The following is a 17812-nucleotide window of genomic DNA, read 5'->3' on the forward strand; positions in this document are numbered from 1 at the left end:
ATTTTGGTCAATGACATGAGACAAAGTATATGTGAACTGCTGTATGAAAAGTGAATTTACTCTGTAAATCTTCACCCAAATCCTAATAAAAATAAAAATAATAATAATAATAATTTAGATGCAAAAAAATATATATATATATTATTTTTTCCTCAAAACAAAAAATTTTGGTGAAATATATAAAATTATAGGATACCTTTTACAGGCTGTTTAAATCTTCACTGTTTTACAGAAATTACTTGGTTATTTTGTGAATTCTAGATCATCTGATGCAGTTTCTACACCTCTAGGTTATAAAAGATAAGAAGTTGTCAAAGATTTCATATTGTTTGGTTCCACCATCAACACCAATGGAAGCTGCACTCAAGAAGTCAGACAACGTATTGCAACACTCTTCTTCATATAGTCTAGTTTCTTAGATTGTTTGCTCAGCATACAAACTGAGTAAGTATGGTGAAAGAACACAAACTTGATGTACACCTTTCCTGATGTTAAACCATGCAAAATCTCCTTGTTCTGTTCAAACGACTGCCTCTTGGTCTATGTATAGGTTCTTCTAGGATTCCTACTCTTCACAAAGTTATCAATAATTTGTTATGATTCCAAAAGACAAATGCCTTTGCATAATCAATAAAACACAGGTAAACATGTCAAAAAAAAAAAAAAGAAAGAAAAAGAAACCAGATGACATATTGCACTGGACAAATCTGCAGCAAAAGACCTCTTTAAAGCCCTGAAGATGTCTCTTTGAAGACTAAGGTTCACCTAACCCAAGCCATGGTATTTTCAGTCACCTCATATGCATTTGAAAGCTGGACAAGGACAAGAAAAATGCAAGAAGAGGTGATCCTTTTGAGTTGTGGTGCTGGTAAAGAATACTGGAAGTACCATGGACAGCCAGAAGAACTAACAAAACTGTCCTGGAAGAAGTGCAGCCAGAATGCTCCTTGTAAGTGAGAATGGTCAGACTTTGTCTCACCTACTTTGGTCATGTCAGAAAGGACCATTCCCTGAAGAAGGATATCATGCTTGGTAAAGTGGAGAGTCAACAAAAATGGGGAAGGCCCTCAACAAGATGGACTGACATAGTGGCTGCAACGATGGGCTCAGGTATAGCAAGCAACTAGATGGTGCCCAGCTACCACTGTCAACCACTTGGAGGGGAATCTATGTAGGAGATCCTGGATAGTGAGGGAGAACAATGTGGAACAAAATTCAAAATCATTTTGAAAAAAAAAAAGGGGGACCAGATTTGCTGGTCTGATAAAGCCTGGTGGAACCACTGAGACAATGGCCCCTAACTGCCCTTCAGGTCTGGAATTAAACCCACACCTGTGACTTCTAGCCAAACAAAAGACAGGCATATGAGTTGCACATTTACCTGAGGTAGCTACACTCCTTGGAGAGAACAATCATGGGAGAAAAAAAGGCTGTTTATGCACAGGGAGACAACTCAGGGGTCGAGTACATGGAGGAATGGACACAGAAAGAGGTAACTATCGGGAGGAAGTAGGAAAGGAGCTGTTGCATTGTGGTAAATTGCAGTCAATGTCATGAGACAAAGTGTATGTGAAATGCTATATGCAAAGTGAATTTGCTCTGTAAATTTTCACTCAAATCACAATTGAAAAAAAAAGGTTACATTTCAATGGACTGATGATTACCATAAATTATGTTAATATGGGGAATGTAAACAGCGGATTTTGTTTCACTGCTGGATCTCTGTCTCAATCCCCTGGCACTAACATCCAAAAAGAAATGACCTGGGCTTTGTGGTTGGCTAGGTTGTTTTGGAAAGGAGATTTAGAGAAGGTGAATTATTATGGAGTATAGATTGGTGCCAAGAGTGGGGATGACTTCATGCTTCTTCCCTCACAGTCTTGCCTTACTGGCCTGGCCTCCTGGCTAAGTTTGAGTTTGCCTGAAGACCAAAAGCTGGAGCTTACCCCAAGTCTCAATATACCTGACTGCTTTTATGTAGTTATTATGGGAAGAATTCATTAGAATACAGCAATCATACAGTTATTCAGACTTATGGAGAGAAAAAGAGTCATTTCCTGTGTAAAGTAACACTCTGATTTTTAGATATGCATAGTAGAGAAGTCTATAAACCAGCAAATTATAGCACGTAGTTGTGATATGACTCAGTAATTAATAAGCCCATAGCATTTCACTTTGTACACTCCATGTAAGAAACTTAGGATTGGAATATTGTATGTGAGAGATAAAAGCTGATTCATATTGGACAAGGTTCTTATCTTGGGATAAGATAAGAATTCCTCCATAAGAATCATACTCTTAAAACTGAAAGGACCTTAAAGGTTATCTGGACCATTTTGCTATTTGATACATCATTCTTTTGTGGAGTCAAAACAGAAATGTCTAAGTGTGTATTTGTGTGCATATGGGGTAGGGGGTATTTTAAACAAAATTATTTCATAGTTCTTTCCCCTCCTTCATTTATTCTTTCTTACCAACAATGAAAATGGGTGTATTGATTTTTTATTCTATAAATATTTTAAGTGTAACATCCTCAAATGATACTGAAAATGGTGTAAAATTCTTAAATAATGAAAATTGAAAGCAAGTAGTACTATTTTATGAGGGGGTATTTCCTTTTAATTTTAAGATATGTAATCTTTACAAAGAAAAGAAGTTACCTTTTATATGTATATATGTTATAAAATGTAATAATAAAGCTGACACTAGTGAACCCATCACCCATTTTCTTTATATATGCATTTAAAGACAAGAGAATGATAAAGAACTATGTACACCTATTCGATTTTATTTTCTTGATCTCTAAATAAGTTATTTCATTTTGCTTGTTTTTGAGCATTTGAAAACCTTGTAATTGCTTTATTTTTAAAAAAAAAAAAATTATTGTGATTTGGGTGAAAGTTTACAGAGCAAATTCATTTTCCATACAGCAGTTCATACACATTTTGTTTCATGACACTGACTACAATCCTAACAATGTAACAGCTCTCTTCCCACTTCCTCCCGGTAATCACCTCTTTGCTGCGTCCTTCCTTCCCATGCATTCCTGCCCCTTGAGCTATCTCCCTGTGCAAATACTGCCCTTCTGTTCTTGCACAATTGATTGCTCTAAGGAGTGTGTCTATCTGATACAGATGTTCACCCTATATACCTGTCTACTGTCTGGCTGGAAGCCACGGCATTGACTTCAATTCCAAGCCTGAAGGGTAACTAGGGGCCAGAGTCATGAGGATTTCACCAAGCTCTATCAGACCACTAAACCTGGTCTTTTTTAAGATTTTGAGTTTTGTTCTACATTGTTCTCAGACTCCATCCAAGATCTCCCACACACACTGAATATGTTCCTCCCTCTTGTTTTTCTAATTCCAGGTCTTTATCCATTTCATTATAAAATTTTACTTTGTTTTTTCAAGCTGCCCTTTGAAATCTTCTGTTCAGCTCTTTTATTTCAGCAAGAGCAAGTTTCAGTCTCTTCTGACATCCATTTTGGTCTTTTTGTTTTCTTCATGTATCATGTTCTTGATGTCATCCCATAACTTTATCTGGTCTTCAGTCACTGATGTTGAAGGCATCGAATCTATTCTTCAGATAGTCTCTAAATTCAGGTGAGATGTAATCAAGGTCGCATGTAGGCTTTTATATACTTGTTTCAACTTTTTCAGCTTCAAATTAAATATGTACATGACCAATTGATGTTCTGTTCCACAGTCAACTCCTGGCCTTGTGTTGACTAATGATATTGAGCTGCTCCATTGCTTCGTTCCACAGATGTAGTCCAACTGATTTCTGTGTATTCCATCTGGTGGGGTCCACATGTATAGTAGATGTTTATGTTGTTGATAAAAGGTGTACGCAATGAAATCATTGCTCTTGTAAAATTCTATCATGCAATTTCTGGCATCATTTTTATCACCCTTTTTTTTAAATAATATTTTCTAACTAATGATGATTCTTCATTTCTAATTTTCACATTCCAATCACCAGTAATTATCAATACATCTTAATAACATGTTTGGTCAATTTCAGACTGTAGATGCTGATAAAAATCTTCCATTTCTTCATCTTTGGCTTCAGTGGTTGATGTGTAAATTAGAGTAACTGTCATTATTAACAAGTCTTCCTTGTAAGTGTATGGATATTATCCTATCACTGACAGCAGTGAGATGTTCTTTTTCATGATGAATGTGATGCCATTCCTCTTCAATTTCTAATTCTGGCACAGATCATATGATTGTATTCAAAACAGCCAATACCACTCCATTCCAGCTCACTAATGCCTAGGATATCAATCTTCATGTGTTTCATTTCATTTCAGATAACTGCCAATTTTTCAAGATTCATACTTGGTACATTCCACATTCCAATTATTAATGGATGTTTACAGTGGTTTCTTCCCATTTTGAGTCATGCCACATCAGCCATGCAGGTCCCAAAAGTTTTACTCCATCCATGTCATTAAAGGTGACTCTACTTTGGAGAGGGAACAGTTTCCCAGTCATACTTTGAGTCTGTTCCAACCTGAGGGGCTCATCTTCTGGCACTGTATCAGACAATGTTTCAGAGATATTCATAAAGTTGTCCAGTAATGTATCAGACAGTGTTTCACTGCTATTCATATCTGAGAAGTAGATAGCCCTTTCCTTTTTCCGGGTCTTAGTCTGGAAGCTCCACAGAAACCTGTCCACCATGGGTGGCCCTGGTGGTATTTGAAATGCCAGTGGCATAACTTCTATCCTTACAGCAATATGCAAGCCACCACAGTATGACAATCTGACAGATGAAAGATTACACAATGCCCATATAAGGTAACAGGCCGAAACATATATGAGGGGATAAGTAATTGTGTGAAAATGGAGGATATGTTACCTATATTTCAAAAATGTACTGATAATAACAGTAATAGGAAGTAACATCTATCACTGAGCCTAGTATGTAAGTAATATGAAGTCTTTGACAACTTCAATTCTGATGCTGCTTATTGGTCCAGTTGTAAGGATTCTTGTTTTCTTTATATTGAGGTGTAATCCACACTGCAGAGAGTAGCCTTTAATATTCATCAGTAAGTGACTTAAATCATCCTCACTTTCAGCAAGCAAAGTTGTGTCATGTGCATATCTCAGGTTATTAATGAGTCTTCCTCCAACCCTAATGCCATGTTCTTCTTCATACAATCCAGCTTCTTGGATTATTTGCTCAGCATACAGAATGAACAAGTATGGTGAAAGGATACAGCCTTGACACACTCCCTTCTTGATTTTAAACCATGCAGTATCCCCTTGTTCTGTTCAAATGACAGTCTCCTGGTCTACGTACAAGTTCCTCAAGAGTACAATTTACTGTTCTGGAATTCCCATTCTTCTCAATGTTATCCATAATTTGTTACAATCCACACAATCGAATGCTTTTGCACAGTCAATAAAATATAAGTAAACATCTTTCTGGTATTCTTTGCTTACAGCCAGGATCTGCCTGATATCAGCAAAGATATCCCTCATTCCACATCCTCTTCTGAATCCAGCTTGCATTTCTGGAAGTTAACTTCAGATAAGAATAAACTGCTGCAACTGTTTTTGAATTATCTTCAGTCAGGTTTTAGTTGCATGTGATATTAATGATACTATTCGATAATTTCCACAATCCGTGGAATCACCTTTCTTTGGAATGGGCACAAATATAGATCTCTTCCACTCAGGTGGCTAGGGAGCTGTCTTCCAAATCTCTTGGCATAGCCAAGTGAGTGCCTCCAGCATGGCATCCATTTGTTGAAACATCTCAGTGGGTATTCCATCAATTCCTGGAGTCTTGTTTTTCACCAGTTCCTTCAGTGCAGCCTCGACTTCTTTCAATACCATGGGTTCTTGTTCGTATGCCATCTCCTAAACCGGATAAACATAGACCAGCTTTTTTGGTACACTGACTCTGTGTATCCCTTCCATCTTCTTTTGGCGCATCTTGCATCATTAAACATTTCCTCATAGAATCTTTCAATGTTGCAACTCAAGGTTTAAATTTTTTCCTCACTTCTTTAAGCTTGAGAAATGCCAACCACGTTGTTCCCTTTTGGTTTTCTAACTCCAGGTCTTTGCACATTTCATTGTAATAACTGACTTTGTCTTCTCGAGCTGTTCTTTGAAATCTTACGTTCAACTCTTTTATCTTGTGATTTCTTCCATTTGCTTTAGCTACTCTCCACTCAAGAGAAACTTTCAGAGTCTCTTCTGTCATCCATTTTGGTCTTCTTTTCTCGTCTTTTTAGTGACCTCTTGCTTTCTTCATGGATGATGTTCTTTATATCATCACCCAATTCCTTTGGTTTTCGATCAATGGTGTTCAATGCATCAAATCTAATCTTTAGATGGTCTTTAAATTCAGGAGGGGTATTATCAAGGTCATATTTTGGCTCTTGTGGGCCTGTTTTAATTGTCTTCAGCTTTAACTTCAACTTGCATATGAGCAGTTGATGGTCTGTCCACAATAAGCTCCTGGCCTTCTTCTGGCTGAAGATACTGAGCTTCTCCATTGCCTCTTTGCACAGATGTAGTCGATCTGATTCCTGTGTACTCCATCTGGTGAAGTCCATGTGTATAGCTGCCATTTCTGTTGCTAAAAAAAGGTATTTGCAATGAATAAGTGGTTGGTCTTGCCAAATTCTATCATGCGATCTCCAGAGTCATTTCCATCACCAAGGCCGTATTTTCCAGCTATCGGTGATTCTTCTTTGTTGCCAACTTTTACATTCCATATTACTTGGTTTTACAATCAACACCAATGGAAGCAGCAGTCAAGACATCAGACAATGTATTCCACTGGTCAAATCTGCTGCAAAAGACCTCTTTCAAGTGCTAAAGAGCCAAGATGTCTCCTTGAAGACTAACATGTGGCTAACACAAGCCATGGTATTTTCAATCACTTCATATGCATGTCAGAGCTGGACAATGAATAAGGAAGACTGAAGAAGAGGTGATGCTTTTGAGTTGTGGTGTTGGCAAAGAATACTGAGAGTACCATAGACTGCTAAAAGAACTAACAAATCTTTTCCTGGAAGAAGTACAGCCTGAATGCTCCTTGGAAGCAGGAATGGTCAGACTTCATCTTACCTACTTTGGTCATTTTGTCAGAAGGGACCAATTCCCTGAAGAAGGATATTATACTTGGTAATGTGGAGGTGGGTCAACGAAAAATGGGAAGGCCCTCAACAAGACAGACTGACTCAGTGGCTGCAATAATAATCTCAGGTATAGCAAGGATAGTGAGGCTGGCACGGGACTGGGCAGTGTTTCATTCTGTTGTGCATAGGGTTGCTATGAGTCAGAGGAGACTCGACAGCACCTAAGAACAACAGCAGTATACAAAGTCCCTCTTCTATGCCATCAGAGCTCCTCTTAGTGATGATTACATATATATATTTTGACAAATCTCATCGAACAGTACAATTAAAATGGCCCATTTTTCTGTATGCCAATTATACCTCAATAAAGTTGAGTTTAATCTATTAAAAACCGAGTGAAATGGCCCAGGATATACAAGAAAGAAGTGAAGGATAGAAGTAGGTATCAGGCCAGTTCCTCAATCAGCATGAGGACAGCACAAAAACTCATTCTTCTATGGCTCTACCTCCTCATATGTGTAAGCTGCACACTATGGATTGTTACCCCTGAGTTTCTACATCTTTCCCTTCCCTCCTTCATTCTCCTCCTAGAATCAACAGATGGTCCTCACTAAAGTTCTTGCAAAAGCTAACAACAGAGTCCTAAGAGCCAGCCCGGGAGATTTATAGCATCAAAGTTTTCCCTTGGGGCCACTAACTGCTGCCACTCTTCACACCCACCCTAACCCCTACCACAGGCATCACTCTCAATACAGAATAGAATTTAAGTGTTCAATGAACCCAAGGTAAATATGCTTGCAGGCCCTAGAAGGAAGAGCAGAAACACATGGGTTTCAAAGACAACAAATTCAACCAAAACACAACCAAAAATGTTGGTATGAAGTCTGTAGGATCAGAGACTATAAATGCTAACGGCTTTTGTGGAAGCAGCTACAGAGGCCTATAAGTGCATAAACTGACCAAGAACCATAAATTCAAGCTGCAAAAAGGAAATCTGTCAGCCAGGCATGAAACACATTCTAAGGAAGCAACCAACCTACTAATAAAAGAGTAACAAAAAAACAGATCACACACTTGGTAAAAAGGCATTTGGGTAATCTGTCAATTTAGAAAAAGCACAAGAAACTTCAAGTCTCTTAGTGTTCCAAACTATGTATAAAAGGCAAAAGCAAAGTAGCAAATACGGTAGAAGTGAAAACTTAGTCTCTACTCCTTGTGTATTTTTTCAAGGATGGAATATGTAACTGAGTATATTAATTCATAATTATTGAATTCTAAAAGGGAAAGGCTGGGGGCCTAGAGGCTGCTTTTTACTTGGGTATGGCTCTGTATTAAGGCTGGGGCCTGAGGTAGGCAGGCCTGGGGCTTGGAGGCTGCTTTTCACTTGGTTGTGGCTCTTTATTAAGGCTGGGGACTGAGGTAGGTAGGTCCAGAGCTTGGAGACTGCTTTCTGCTTGGTTCTGGCTCTCTATTAAGGCAGGGGTCAGAGGTAGGCAGGCCTGGTTCTAGTGGCTGCTTTTTGCTTAGGAGTGACTCTATATTAAGGCAGGGTCCTAAGGAAGGCAGGCCCAGGACTTGGATGCTGCTTTTCACTTGGGTGTGGTTCTTTATTAAGGCCAGGATCTGAGGTACAGGGGCAAGGGGTCTGGAGGCTGCTTTTCACTTGAAGATGACTCTATATTAAGGCCAGCGCCTGAACTAGGCAGGCTGGGGTTGGAGGCTGTTTTTCACTAGGTTGTGGCTCTATATTAAGGCAGTGGCCTAAGGTAGGCAGGCCCGGGGCTTGGAGGCTGCTTCTTGCTTGGGTATGGCTCTTTATTAAGGCAAGGGATTGAGGTAGGCAGGTGCAGAAGGGTTAGGAAAAACTAAGGGAGACAAACCTGTCTGTCAGTTTGTCCTCCTGTGGTGGCTTATGTGTTCCTGTGAGGCTGGAGACTATACCACCATGTTGCAAAATGCCAACAAGGTTACCCATGGTGGAGAGGTTTCAGTGCAGCTTCCAGGCTTAGACAGACTCGGAAGAAGGAAGAGACTTTCCACTTCTCAAACAATTTGCCAGTGAAAACCTTATGAACAGCAATGAAACACTCTCTGATGTATTACTGGAAAACTTTATAAACAGCCCTGAAACATTTTCTGACATAGTGCCAGAAGATGAGCCCATCAGATTGGAAGGCACTCAAAATTTGACTGGGGAAGAGCAGACTCCTCAGTGTAGAGAAGGCTTTATATGGACAGAGTAAAACTTTTGGGACCTCCACTGGCCGATTTGGCATGACTCAAAATGAGCAGAAATAGATGCAAGAATCCATTAATAATTAGAACATGGAATGTACGAAGTATCAATCTAGGAAAATCGGATGATGTGAAAAATTAAATAGAATGCATAAAGATTGATATCTTAGGCATCAGTGAGCTAAAATGGACTGGTTCTGGCCATTTTGAATCAGACAACCATATGATCTACTATGACTGGAATGACAAATTAAAGAGGAATGGTGTGGCATTCATCATCACAAAGAGTGTTTCAAGATCTGTCCTGAAGTACAACACTGTCAGTGATAGGATAATAGCGATACACCTACAAGGAAGACCAGTTAATACCACTAATTTACACATCAACCACCAAAGTCAAAGATGAGGAAATTGAAGATTTTGATCAACTTCTGCAGTCTGAAATTGATCGAACATGCAACCAAGATGTGTTTATTATCACTGGTGACTGGAATGCAAAAGTTGGAAACAAAGAAGAGTCACTAGTAGTTGGAAAATATGGCCTTGGAGATAGAAATAACGCTAAGATCATATGATAGAATTTTGCAAGACCAATGACTTATTCATTGCAAATACCTTTTTTTCAACAACATAAGCGACAACTATACACATGGACTTCACCGGATGGAATACAGAGAAATCAGATTTACTACATCTGTGGCAAGAGGCGATGGAGAAGTTCAATATCTTCAGCCAAAATAAGCCCAGGAGCTGATCGTGGAACAGACCATCAACTGCTCATATGCACGTTCAAGTTGAAGTTGCAGACAATAAAAACAAGTCCATGAGGGACAAAATATGACCTTGATAATACCCCTCCTGAATTTTGAGACCATTTAAAGAATAGATTTGATGCACTGAACACCAATGACTGGAAACTGGAGGAACTAGGGCATGACATCAAGAACATCATCCATGAAGAAAGCAAGAGGTCATTAAAAAGATGAGAAAGTAAGAAAAGACCAAAATGGGTGCCAGAAGAGACTGTGAAACTTGCCCTTGAGAGAATAGCTAAAGCAAATGGAAGAAATAACAAGGTAAAAGAGCTGAACAAAATATTTCAAAGAGCAGCTCGAGAAGACAAAGCCAATACTATAATGAAATGTGCAAAGACCTGGAGTTAGAAAACCAAAAGGGAAGAACACGCTCAGCACTTCTCAAGCTGAAAGAACTGAGGAAAAATTTAAGCCTCAAGTTGCAATATTGAAAGATTCGATGGGGAAATATTTAATGATGCAAGAAGCATCCAAAGAAGATGGAAGGAATACACAGAGTCACTGTACCAAAAAAGCTGGTCGATGTTCATCCAGTTAAGGAGGGGGCATACAATCAAGAACCAATGATGTTGAAGGAAGAAGTCGAAGATGCACTGAAGAAACTGGCAAAGAACAAGGCTCCAGGAATTGACGGAACACCCACTGAGATGTTTCAACAGATGGATACCACGCTGGAGGCACTCACTCGGGCTATCCCAAGAGATTTGGAAGACAGCTACCTGGCCAAGGGACTGGAAGAGATCCATATTTGTACCCATTCCAAAGAAAGGTGATCCCGCAGAATGTGGAAATTATCAAACAATATCATTAATATCATATGCAAGTAAAATCTTACTGAAGATAATTCAAAAACGGTTACAGCAGTATATTGACAGAGAACTTCAAGAAATGCAAACTGGATTCAGAAGAGGACATTGAGGGATATCATTGCTGATGTCAGATGGATCTTGGCTGTAAACAAGAATACCAGAAAGATGTTTACTTATATTTTATTGACTATGCAAAAGCATTCGATTGTGTGGATCATAACAAATTATGGGTAACATTGAAAAGAATGGGAATTCCGGAACACTTGATTGTACTCATGAGCAACCTGTACATAGATCAGGAGGCTATCGTTAGAGCAGAACAAAGGGGTACTGCATGTTTCAGAATCAACAATGGAGTGTGTCAAGGTTGCATCTTTTCACCATAATTACTCAACTTGTATGTTGAGCAAATAATCTGAGAAGCTGGATCATAGAGCAAGAATGTGGCATCAGTAATGGAGGAAGACTCATTAACAATCTGCAATACACTGACGACACGACTTTGCTTGCTGAAAGTGAGGATGACTTGAAGCACTTACTGATGAAGATTAAAGACTACAGTCTGCAGTATGGATTACTCCTCAACATAAAGAAAACAAAAATCCTCACAATTGGTCCAATAAACAGCTTCATGGTGGATGGAGAAAAGATTGAAGTTGTCAAGAATTTCATATTACTTGGCTCTACAATCAACACCAATGGAAGCAGCAGTGAAGACATCAGACGACGCAATGCATTGGGAAAATCTGCTGCAAAGGACTTCTTTCAAGTGATGAGAAGCAAGGACATCTCCTTGAAGACTAAGGTGCACCAGACACAGCCATGGTATTTTCAATCACTTCTTATGCATGTGAGAGCTGGACAATGAATAAAGAAGACCAAAGAAGACTTGATGCCTTTGAGTTGTGGTGTTGCAGAAGAATGCTAAGAGTACCATGGTATGCTAAAAGGACTAACAGATCTGTCCTGGAAGAAATGCAGCTGGAATGCTCCTTGGAATCAAGAATGGCCAGACTTTGTCTCACCTGCTTTGGTCATACTGTCAGAAGGAACCATTCCCTGGAGAAGGATATCATGCATGGTAAAGTGGAGGGTCAACGAAGAAGGGGAAGATCCTCAATGAGATGGACAGACATAGTGGCTGCAATGATGGGCTCAGGTATAGCAAAGATCATGAGGCTGGCACAGGACTGGGCAGTGTTTCATTTTGCTGTGCGTAGAGTCGCTATGAGTCAGAGATGATTCAACGGCATCTAACAACAACACAAAAGAAAGGACCATGCTATCTCTACTTAAGGATTTGGGGGGGGGGGGGAAAGGAAAGAAAAAAATAGAAGTTTTAGTTTTTCTCCCAGCCATCTTGAAAAAGCTCAAGAAGGGACAAAATGAAGTCTCTTCCCACTCCATTCAATGTCTCTACAGTACTCACCTACTGACACTGTTAGAGATGGATGTTAGTTAATTTGATGAAATAACTTATGATCCCACTTACCTTGGTTAATTGTTCCTGAGGTGTGGGTGCTGGACTTAATCCACAAGCTGGAAAAACATCCCCTTCCCGTCTTACATCTAGAATAAGTTGTGCCACATAATTTTCCTGAAACCGTGTCCTTTTGCCCAAAGCACCTGAAAAACATACATAAATTTCTATCTACTGATTTGCCAATCAAATCTACTATGCAATCATAAAGTGATATTTCCAGAGTGCTTTGGGGTTTATAAAGTGTTTTCCCCATTTTCATATAAGAGAAACTTGAGGCTTAGTGTTATTAAAATGACTTGTAAGATTATAAAGCCAGTAAGCTGTTGTGCCAGAACTCAAAGTCAGAATTTCAGCTACTAGATTCCATATATTTGCTCTTATAGCAAACTACATCTCTCCTCAAAAAAAAAGTAACTCATTAAGTATTATAGGTAGAATAAATATTATTATACCACATGTTAGATGAACAAAAGGGAGGTTCTAAGGTACAGTCAATTGCTCAAGATCACGGCACTCATCAGTAGCAGAGCCAGAGCTTAAAGCCAGGATCTTCAGGTACTAAATCCCACAGTGTTTTTATTATACTATCCAGTTTCATGTAACACAAACTTTCTTTTCATTATCTTTCTGCAGAATAGCTTATTTCAAATCACTTTATAGAAACAAAAGTTCCAATATCCATTCTCTGGCAAGACTTGAATTACAAAGACCCTTGAATGTCAATCTAAGAAGTATGGATTTTATCCCATGATGAGTCTGCCTCTGAGTTATGCATCAACCCTTTAAACATGTTACGCTAAATACAGCTACAAAGATAGTTTAATACAGCTTACTTTTTTGTAGTAAGGCTACAATTGAATGAAAATATAATCTGATTTTCACTTTATAATTTTGAATACCACATCTGTATTTTTTAATTCTTCATCCCTACTTTAAAACCTATGAAGAACTGGCTGATAAAGGCACCAACAGTTAAAGCTGAATATATACAATATTGTGCTGATAATTCTAAAAATTAGTCCCCAAAAAGTTCTCCTATAACCAAAATATTTAAAAATATAATCTCTGAAACAGATAGTCATAAAATATAATTACATTTTCAAATACAGATAAGACTACAATTTACACATGGGCATTGTTACAGAAGTTATAAGCTGTGTATTACATAATTTTCCTCCACACAAATAGTGTAATAGAAAGTGGCTACAATTCCAGACCAACCCAAAAGTTCTACTTATCTCATAATATAACTGAAGGACTTAATCGATAGGACTAGCTCAAAAATAAATATGACATTCAGAGTCTGACAATGGGCTTTAGAGATAATCTACTCCCAGTTCAGGAGGACAAATAGGTTGCATATTTCAACATTCACCAACAGGTAGTCACAGCCTGGAACACTGAGCCCAAGTTCAACAGGTACAAACAATGTGATCAATTGGTGATGTCTGATTTTCATTCATTCATTCAAAACTGAATGTCAATTACATTGTGCGACACTAGGGAGAGAGCAATATGTAAAAAGAAGTCAATGTTTCTTACTTGAAATTCAGAAGAAACATAGTAATATAGGAAATATTCTGTAATTCATTTATTTATTCAAAAAATACTTACTGAGTGCCTATTATATGCCACGCAGTGTTTTAAGCCACTAAAGAAACATCAAGTAAATAAAATTGCCCAAAATTTCTAACTTCAAGGAATATGAAAAGGAACTCAAAAGAAAGCAGGATGGAAGCAATAGTTCTGGTCTTTATAAGAAAGGGTGCTGCGGACACGTCAAACTAAAACTAGTAACAAAGAAAGGCTTTAGGGGGCCTACCCAGAGCCAAATGCTCAAAAGTTCATTTGTGTGCTGATTGGGAAAAAATATTTGGTAATAACATATCTGACAAGGGACTTATCTCTAGAATTTATAGAACACTCCAACACCTCAATAACAAAAAGACAACCAATCCAATTAAAAAATGGGCAGAAGACATGAATAGACACTTCAACAAGGAGGATATTCAAGCGGCCAACAAACATATGAAGAAATGCTCACGATCATTAGCTATTAGAGAGATGCAAATCAAAACAACAATGAGATACCATCTTGCTCCAGCACTAGTATCAAAGTTCAACAAGACAGAAAATAACAAATGCTGGCGAGGTTGTAGAGAGATTGGGACTCTCATACACTGCTGGTGGGACTGTAAAATGGTACAACCATTGTGGAAAGCAGTATGGCGATTCCTTCAAAAGTTGGAAATACAAATACCATTTGACCCAGCCATCCCATTACTAGGTATATACCCTAAAGAAGTGAGAGCCATAACAAGAACAGATATATGCACGCCGATGTTCATCGCAGCACTATTTACAATAGCCAAAACTTGGAAACAACCTAGATGTCCAACAACTGAGGAATGGATAACCAAACTTTGGTACATTCACACAATGGAATACTATGCAACGCTAAAGAATAATGTAGAATCTGCAAAACACCGCATAACGTGGATGAACTTGGAGGACATTATGCTGAGCGAAATAAGTCAGTCACAAAAGGACAAATATTGTATTAGTCCGTTATTGTGAAAGTTAAGGAAAGGTTTCTATATTGGAGGACATTTTCTTTGTTGGTTACCAGGGGTGGGAGGGAAGGTGAGGGAATGCTGTTAGATAGATAGAGATAAATATTGATTTGGGTGAAGAGAAGGGCAATGTACCAAATGTGAGTGACCAATATGGCAGCATTGAGGATGAGAAAGACAGAGAGAGTTACATGGGCAGTACAAACAACAAATATGAACCCCTTTGCAAATACAATACTGAGTTGTCAATGAAAGCAAACATGGGTATAGGGACGGATAGATGGGTGAACAAGCTAAACAATTATGTATGTCTAAATGGAGAGTGTATCCAAGATCATATACAGGGTTGGCAGACAATGGGCCTCTCAGGGTGCAGAAGAGTATGAAGGGATGGACACTGGGAGGAGGTAACTATGGGGAGGAAGTGGGAGGGGAGCTGCTGCATTGTAAATTTTGGTCAATGACATGAGACAAAGTATATGTGAACTGCTGTATGAAAAGTGAATTTACTCTGTAAATCTTCACCCAAATCCTAATAAAAAAAAAAAAAAAAAAAGTTCATTTGTGTGCTGCTTGACTGCTATATATTACTAACATGTGTCTAACAAGATCAGAACAATAAATGGGAACCGCCAGGAACAAGAAAATGTATCATTACAAGTTTGTCCTAAAATTATGAATGTTTAAATAAAATGCTTAAAAACTATTTTTGGAAACCAAAGAACGGGAAAGAAAAAATCACATTCTACCAGGTAATACAACCAAACAGTTAATGTATGTATTTTTTCATAAAAATAAAACTAATTATGAAACGTAAAAAGAGTCTTACCTGTTAAATCAATTTGTAATTTGCTAATGTTCTTAGCAACACTGAAATGATCTTTTGATTTTTGATACTCATAATAATATAAAAATATATATGCACATTCCAGATGGAACTGAATAGCAAGGTATTGACCTGAGTCATCTCCAAACAGATTCTCTAGTTTCATCACTGCAAGACAAAAAATGAAACATTAAAAACTGTTGAGATAAGAAAACTACGAGAGTCAATAAATGAAATTAGGCAAAGCTCTAGTGTACAAAACCAATATGCCAAAATCAGTTGTGTTTTTGCACACTAGCAATCAGATATCAAAAGGAAATTATGAAAATAATTCCATTCACAATAACATCTGAAAGAATAAAATATCTACACATAAATTTAACCAGGAAGGTAAAAAACTTGAACATCAAAAATTATAAAACATTGCTAATAGAAATTAAAGACATAAAATGGAAAGATTTTCATGTCATTGTTTGGAAGACTTAACATTGTTAAGATGTCAATACTACTTAAAGTGAGCTACAGAGTCAACAAAATCCCTATCAAAATTCCAACAGCAGGAGGCACAGCAAGATGGCAAAATTAATGCCCTCCCCCTCCCTCACAAGTAATCCCCTGAACAACAAATAAAAACAAGCACATACTGAGACTGCAGAACTCCTGATGGCAGCCTAGGTGTTGGAGAGTCAGGATGAGTCCAACAGCAGGGAAGAAGAGCAACAGGGAGAACCCACCCACAAATATTGCCAGCACTCTCACTCATCACAACTATTTTGGGACAAGGCTGGTTAACACCCAAACAGGGAACACAAGAAAGGACCTAATCTGAGAAATTTTCTAAGGTGGCGCAAATTGGCTGTGGGAGTTCATGAGATACGCAACTGGGACAGGGCGAAAGAGGATCATGGCACCACAAGAGAATTCTGGTGAATCTCACTGAGTCTCAAGACAGATTGTCACCAGAATCAAGAAGAACTGCAAGCGCAGCAAGGCGAGGTAAACACTGCAGAGTGACAGAATGTAAAAAAGGAAAACAGGGAACAGCCCACAGCAAGACACCATGGATAAACCTGAGCAGGGGTACCCAAGAGGAAAAGACACAGAGAAACACCCCGCCACCTTTGCCACCAGAAAGTCAAGCCCCATCATTTACATCAATCAGTGTCTGTGACCAGCTAAACACCCTCCTCCTGCACATGAGTACTGAATTCCAGAAATCAAGTATCGAGAATTTCTACATCAGCACTGAAAAAAAAAAAAAAAAAAAGGATAAGAATGCCCTCTAGTGATACTCAGGAGAAGGTATCAAGCTCACTACCACTGGGTTGATTCTGACTCACAGTGATCCTGTGGGGCAAAGGTGAACTGCCCTTTGGGTCCCTGTGGCTATAAGTCTTTGCAGAAGTTGGCTGCCATATCTTTCTCCTGCTGAAAGGCTGGTGGGTGAGGACTCCAGCCTTTCAGACATCAGACAGATGCTTGGCCACTGTGCCACCAGGGCACTCAATCAGAAAAATTTCCCGTAAAAAGCAGCATATAAAATTTAAGTAAAGAACTAAAGATAACAAAGTGGCCGAACATTAACAAAAAATACTAAATCACAGAAAATCACAAGTGAAGAACAACAGTCAAAAGGAAAATATGAAGAAGAAGAAAGCTCTGTGGAGGCCAAAACAATGCAAAGAATTGGTAATTTTCAGACCATGGTGCTAAATATGTTTAAGAAAGCAAAAACTATGCAGATAACAAGTGGAGATTAGAAAACAACAGGAGGGGGTTTTGGCAAGATGGCGGACCAGGTGGAAAGACTGCACAGACCCTCTTCAACAAAGAAAAGGGAAACCAATTAACACAGACACAGAAGGTAATCCTGGACCCCTGAGCCTTGAAGGGAAGGATATAGAAGTGGACTAAACCCCAACTAGCAGAAGAATTTGCATGAAAATACCAAAAAAGGAGACAG

General features: G+C 38.6%; 1 protein-coding gene across 1 annotated transcript in view; it reads right to left on the reverse strand.

Annotated features, from left to right (window-relative positions):
* Window positions 1-17812, reverse strand: part of TTC27 (tetratricopeptide repeat domain 27) — a 393959-nt gene that overhangs the window by 269499 nt on the left and 106648 nt on the right. The window contains exons 6-7 of the mRNA XM_007938793.2: window positions 15853-16017; window positions 12460-12593 (exon numbers count right to left, since the gene is read on the reverse strand). Coding sequence (XP_007936984.1) covers window positions 12460-12593; window positions 15853-16017 — 299 coding nt within the window. The remainder of the gene's footprint in view (window positions 1-12459; window positions 12594-15852; window positions 16018-17812) is intronic.

The sequence above is a fragment of the Orycteropus afer genome, unplaced genomic scaffold (genome assembly GCF_000298275.1).
Source record: "Orycteropus afer afer isolate SDZICR_OR568_19922 unplaced genomic scaffold, OryAfe1.0 scaffold00054, whole genome shotgun sequence".
Lineage (NCBI taxonomy): Eukaryota > Metazoa > Chordata > Mammalia > Tubulidentata > Orycteropodidae > Orycteropus > Orycteropus afer.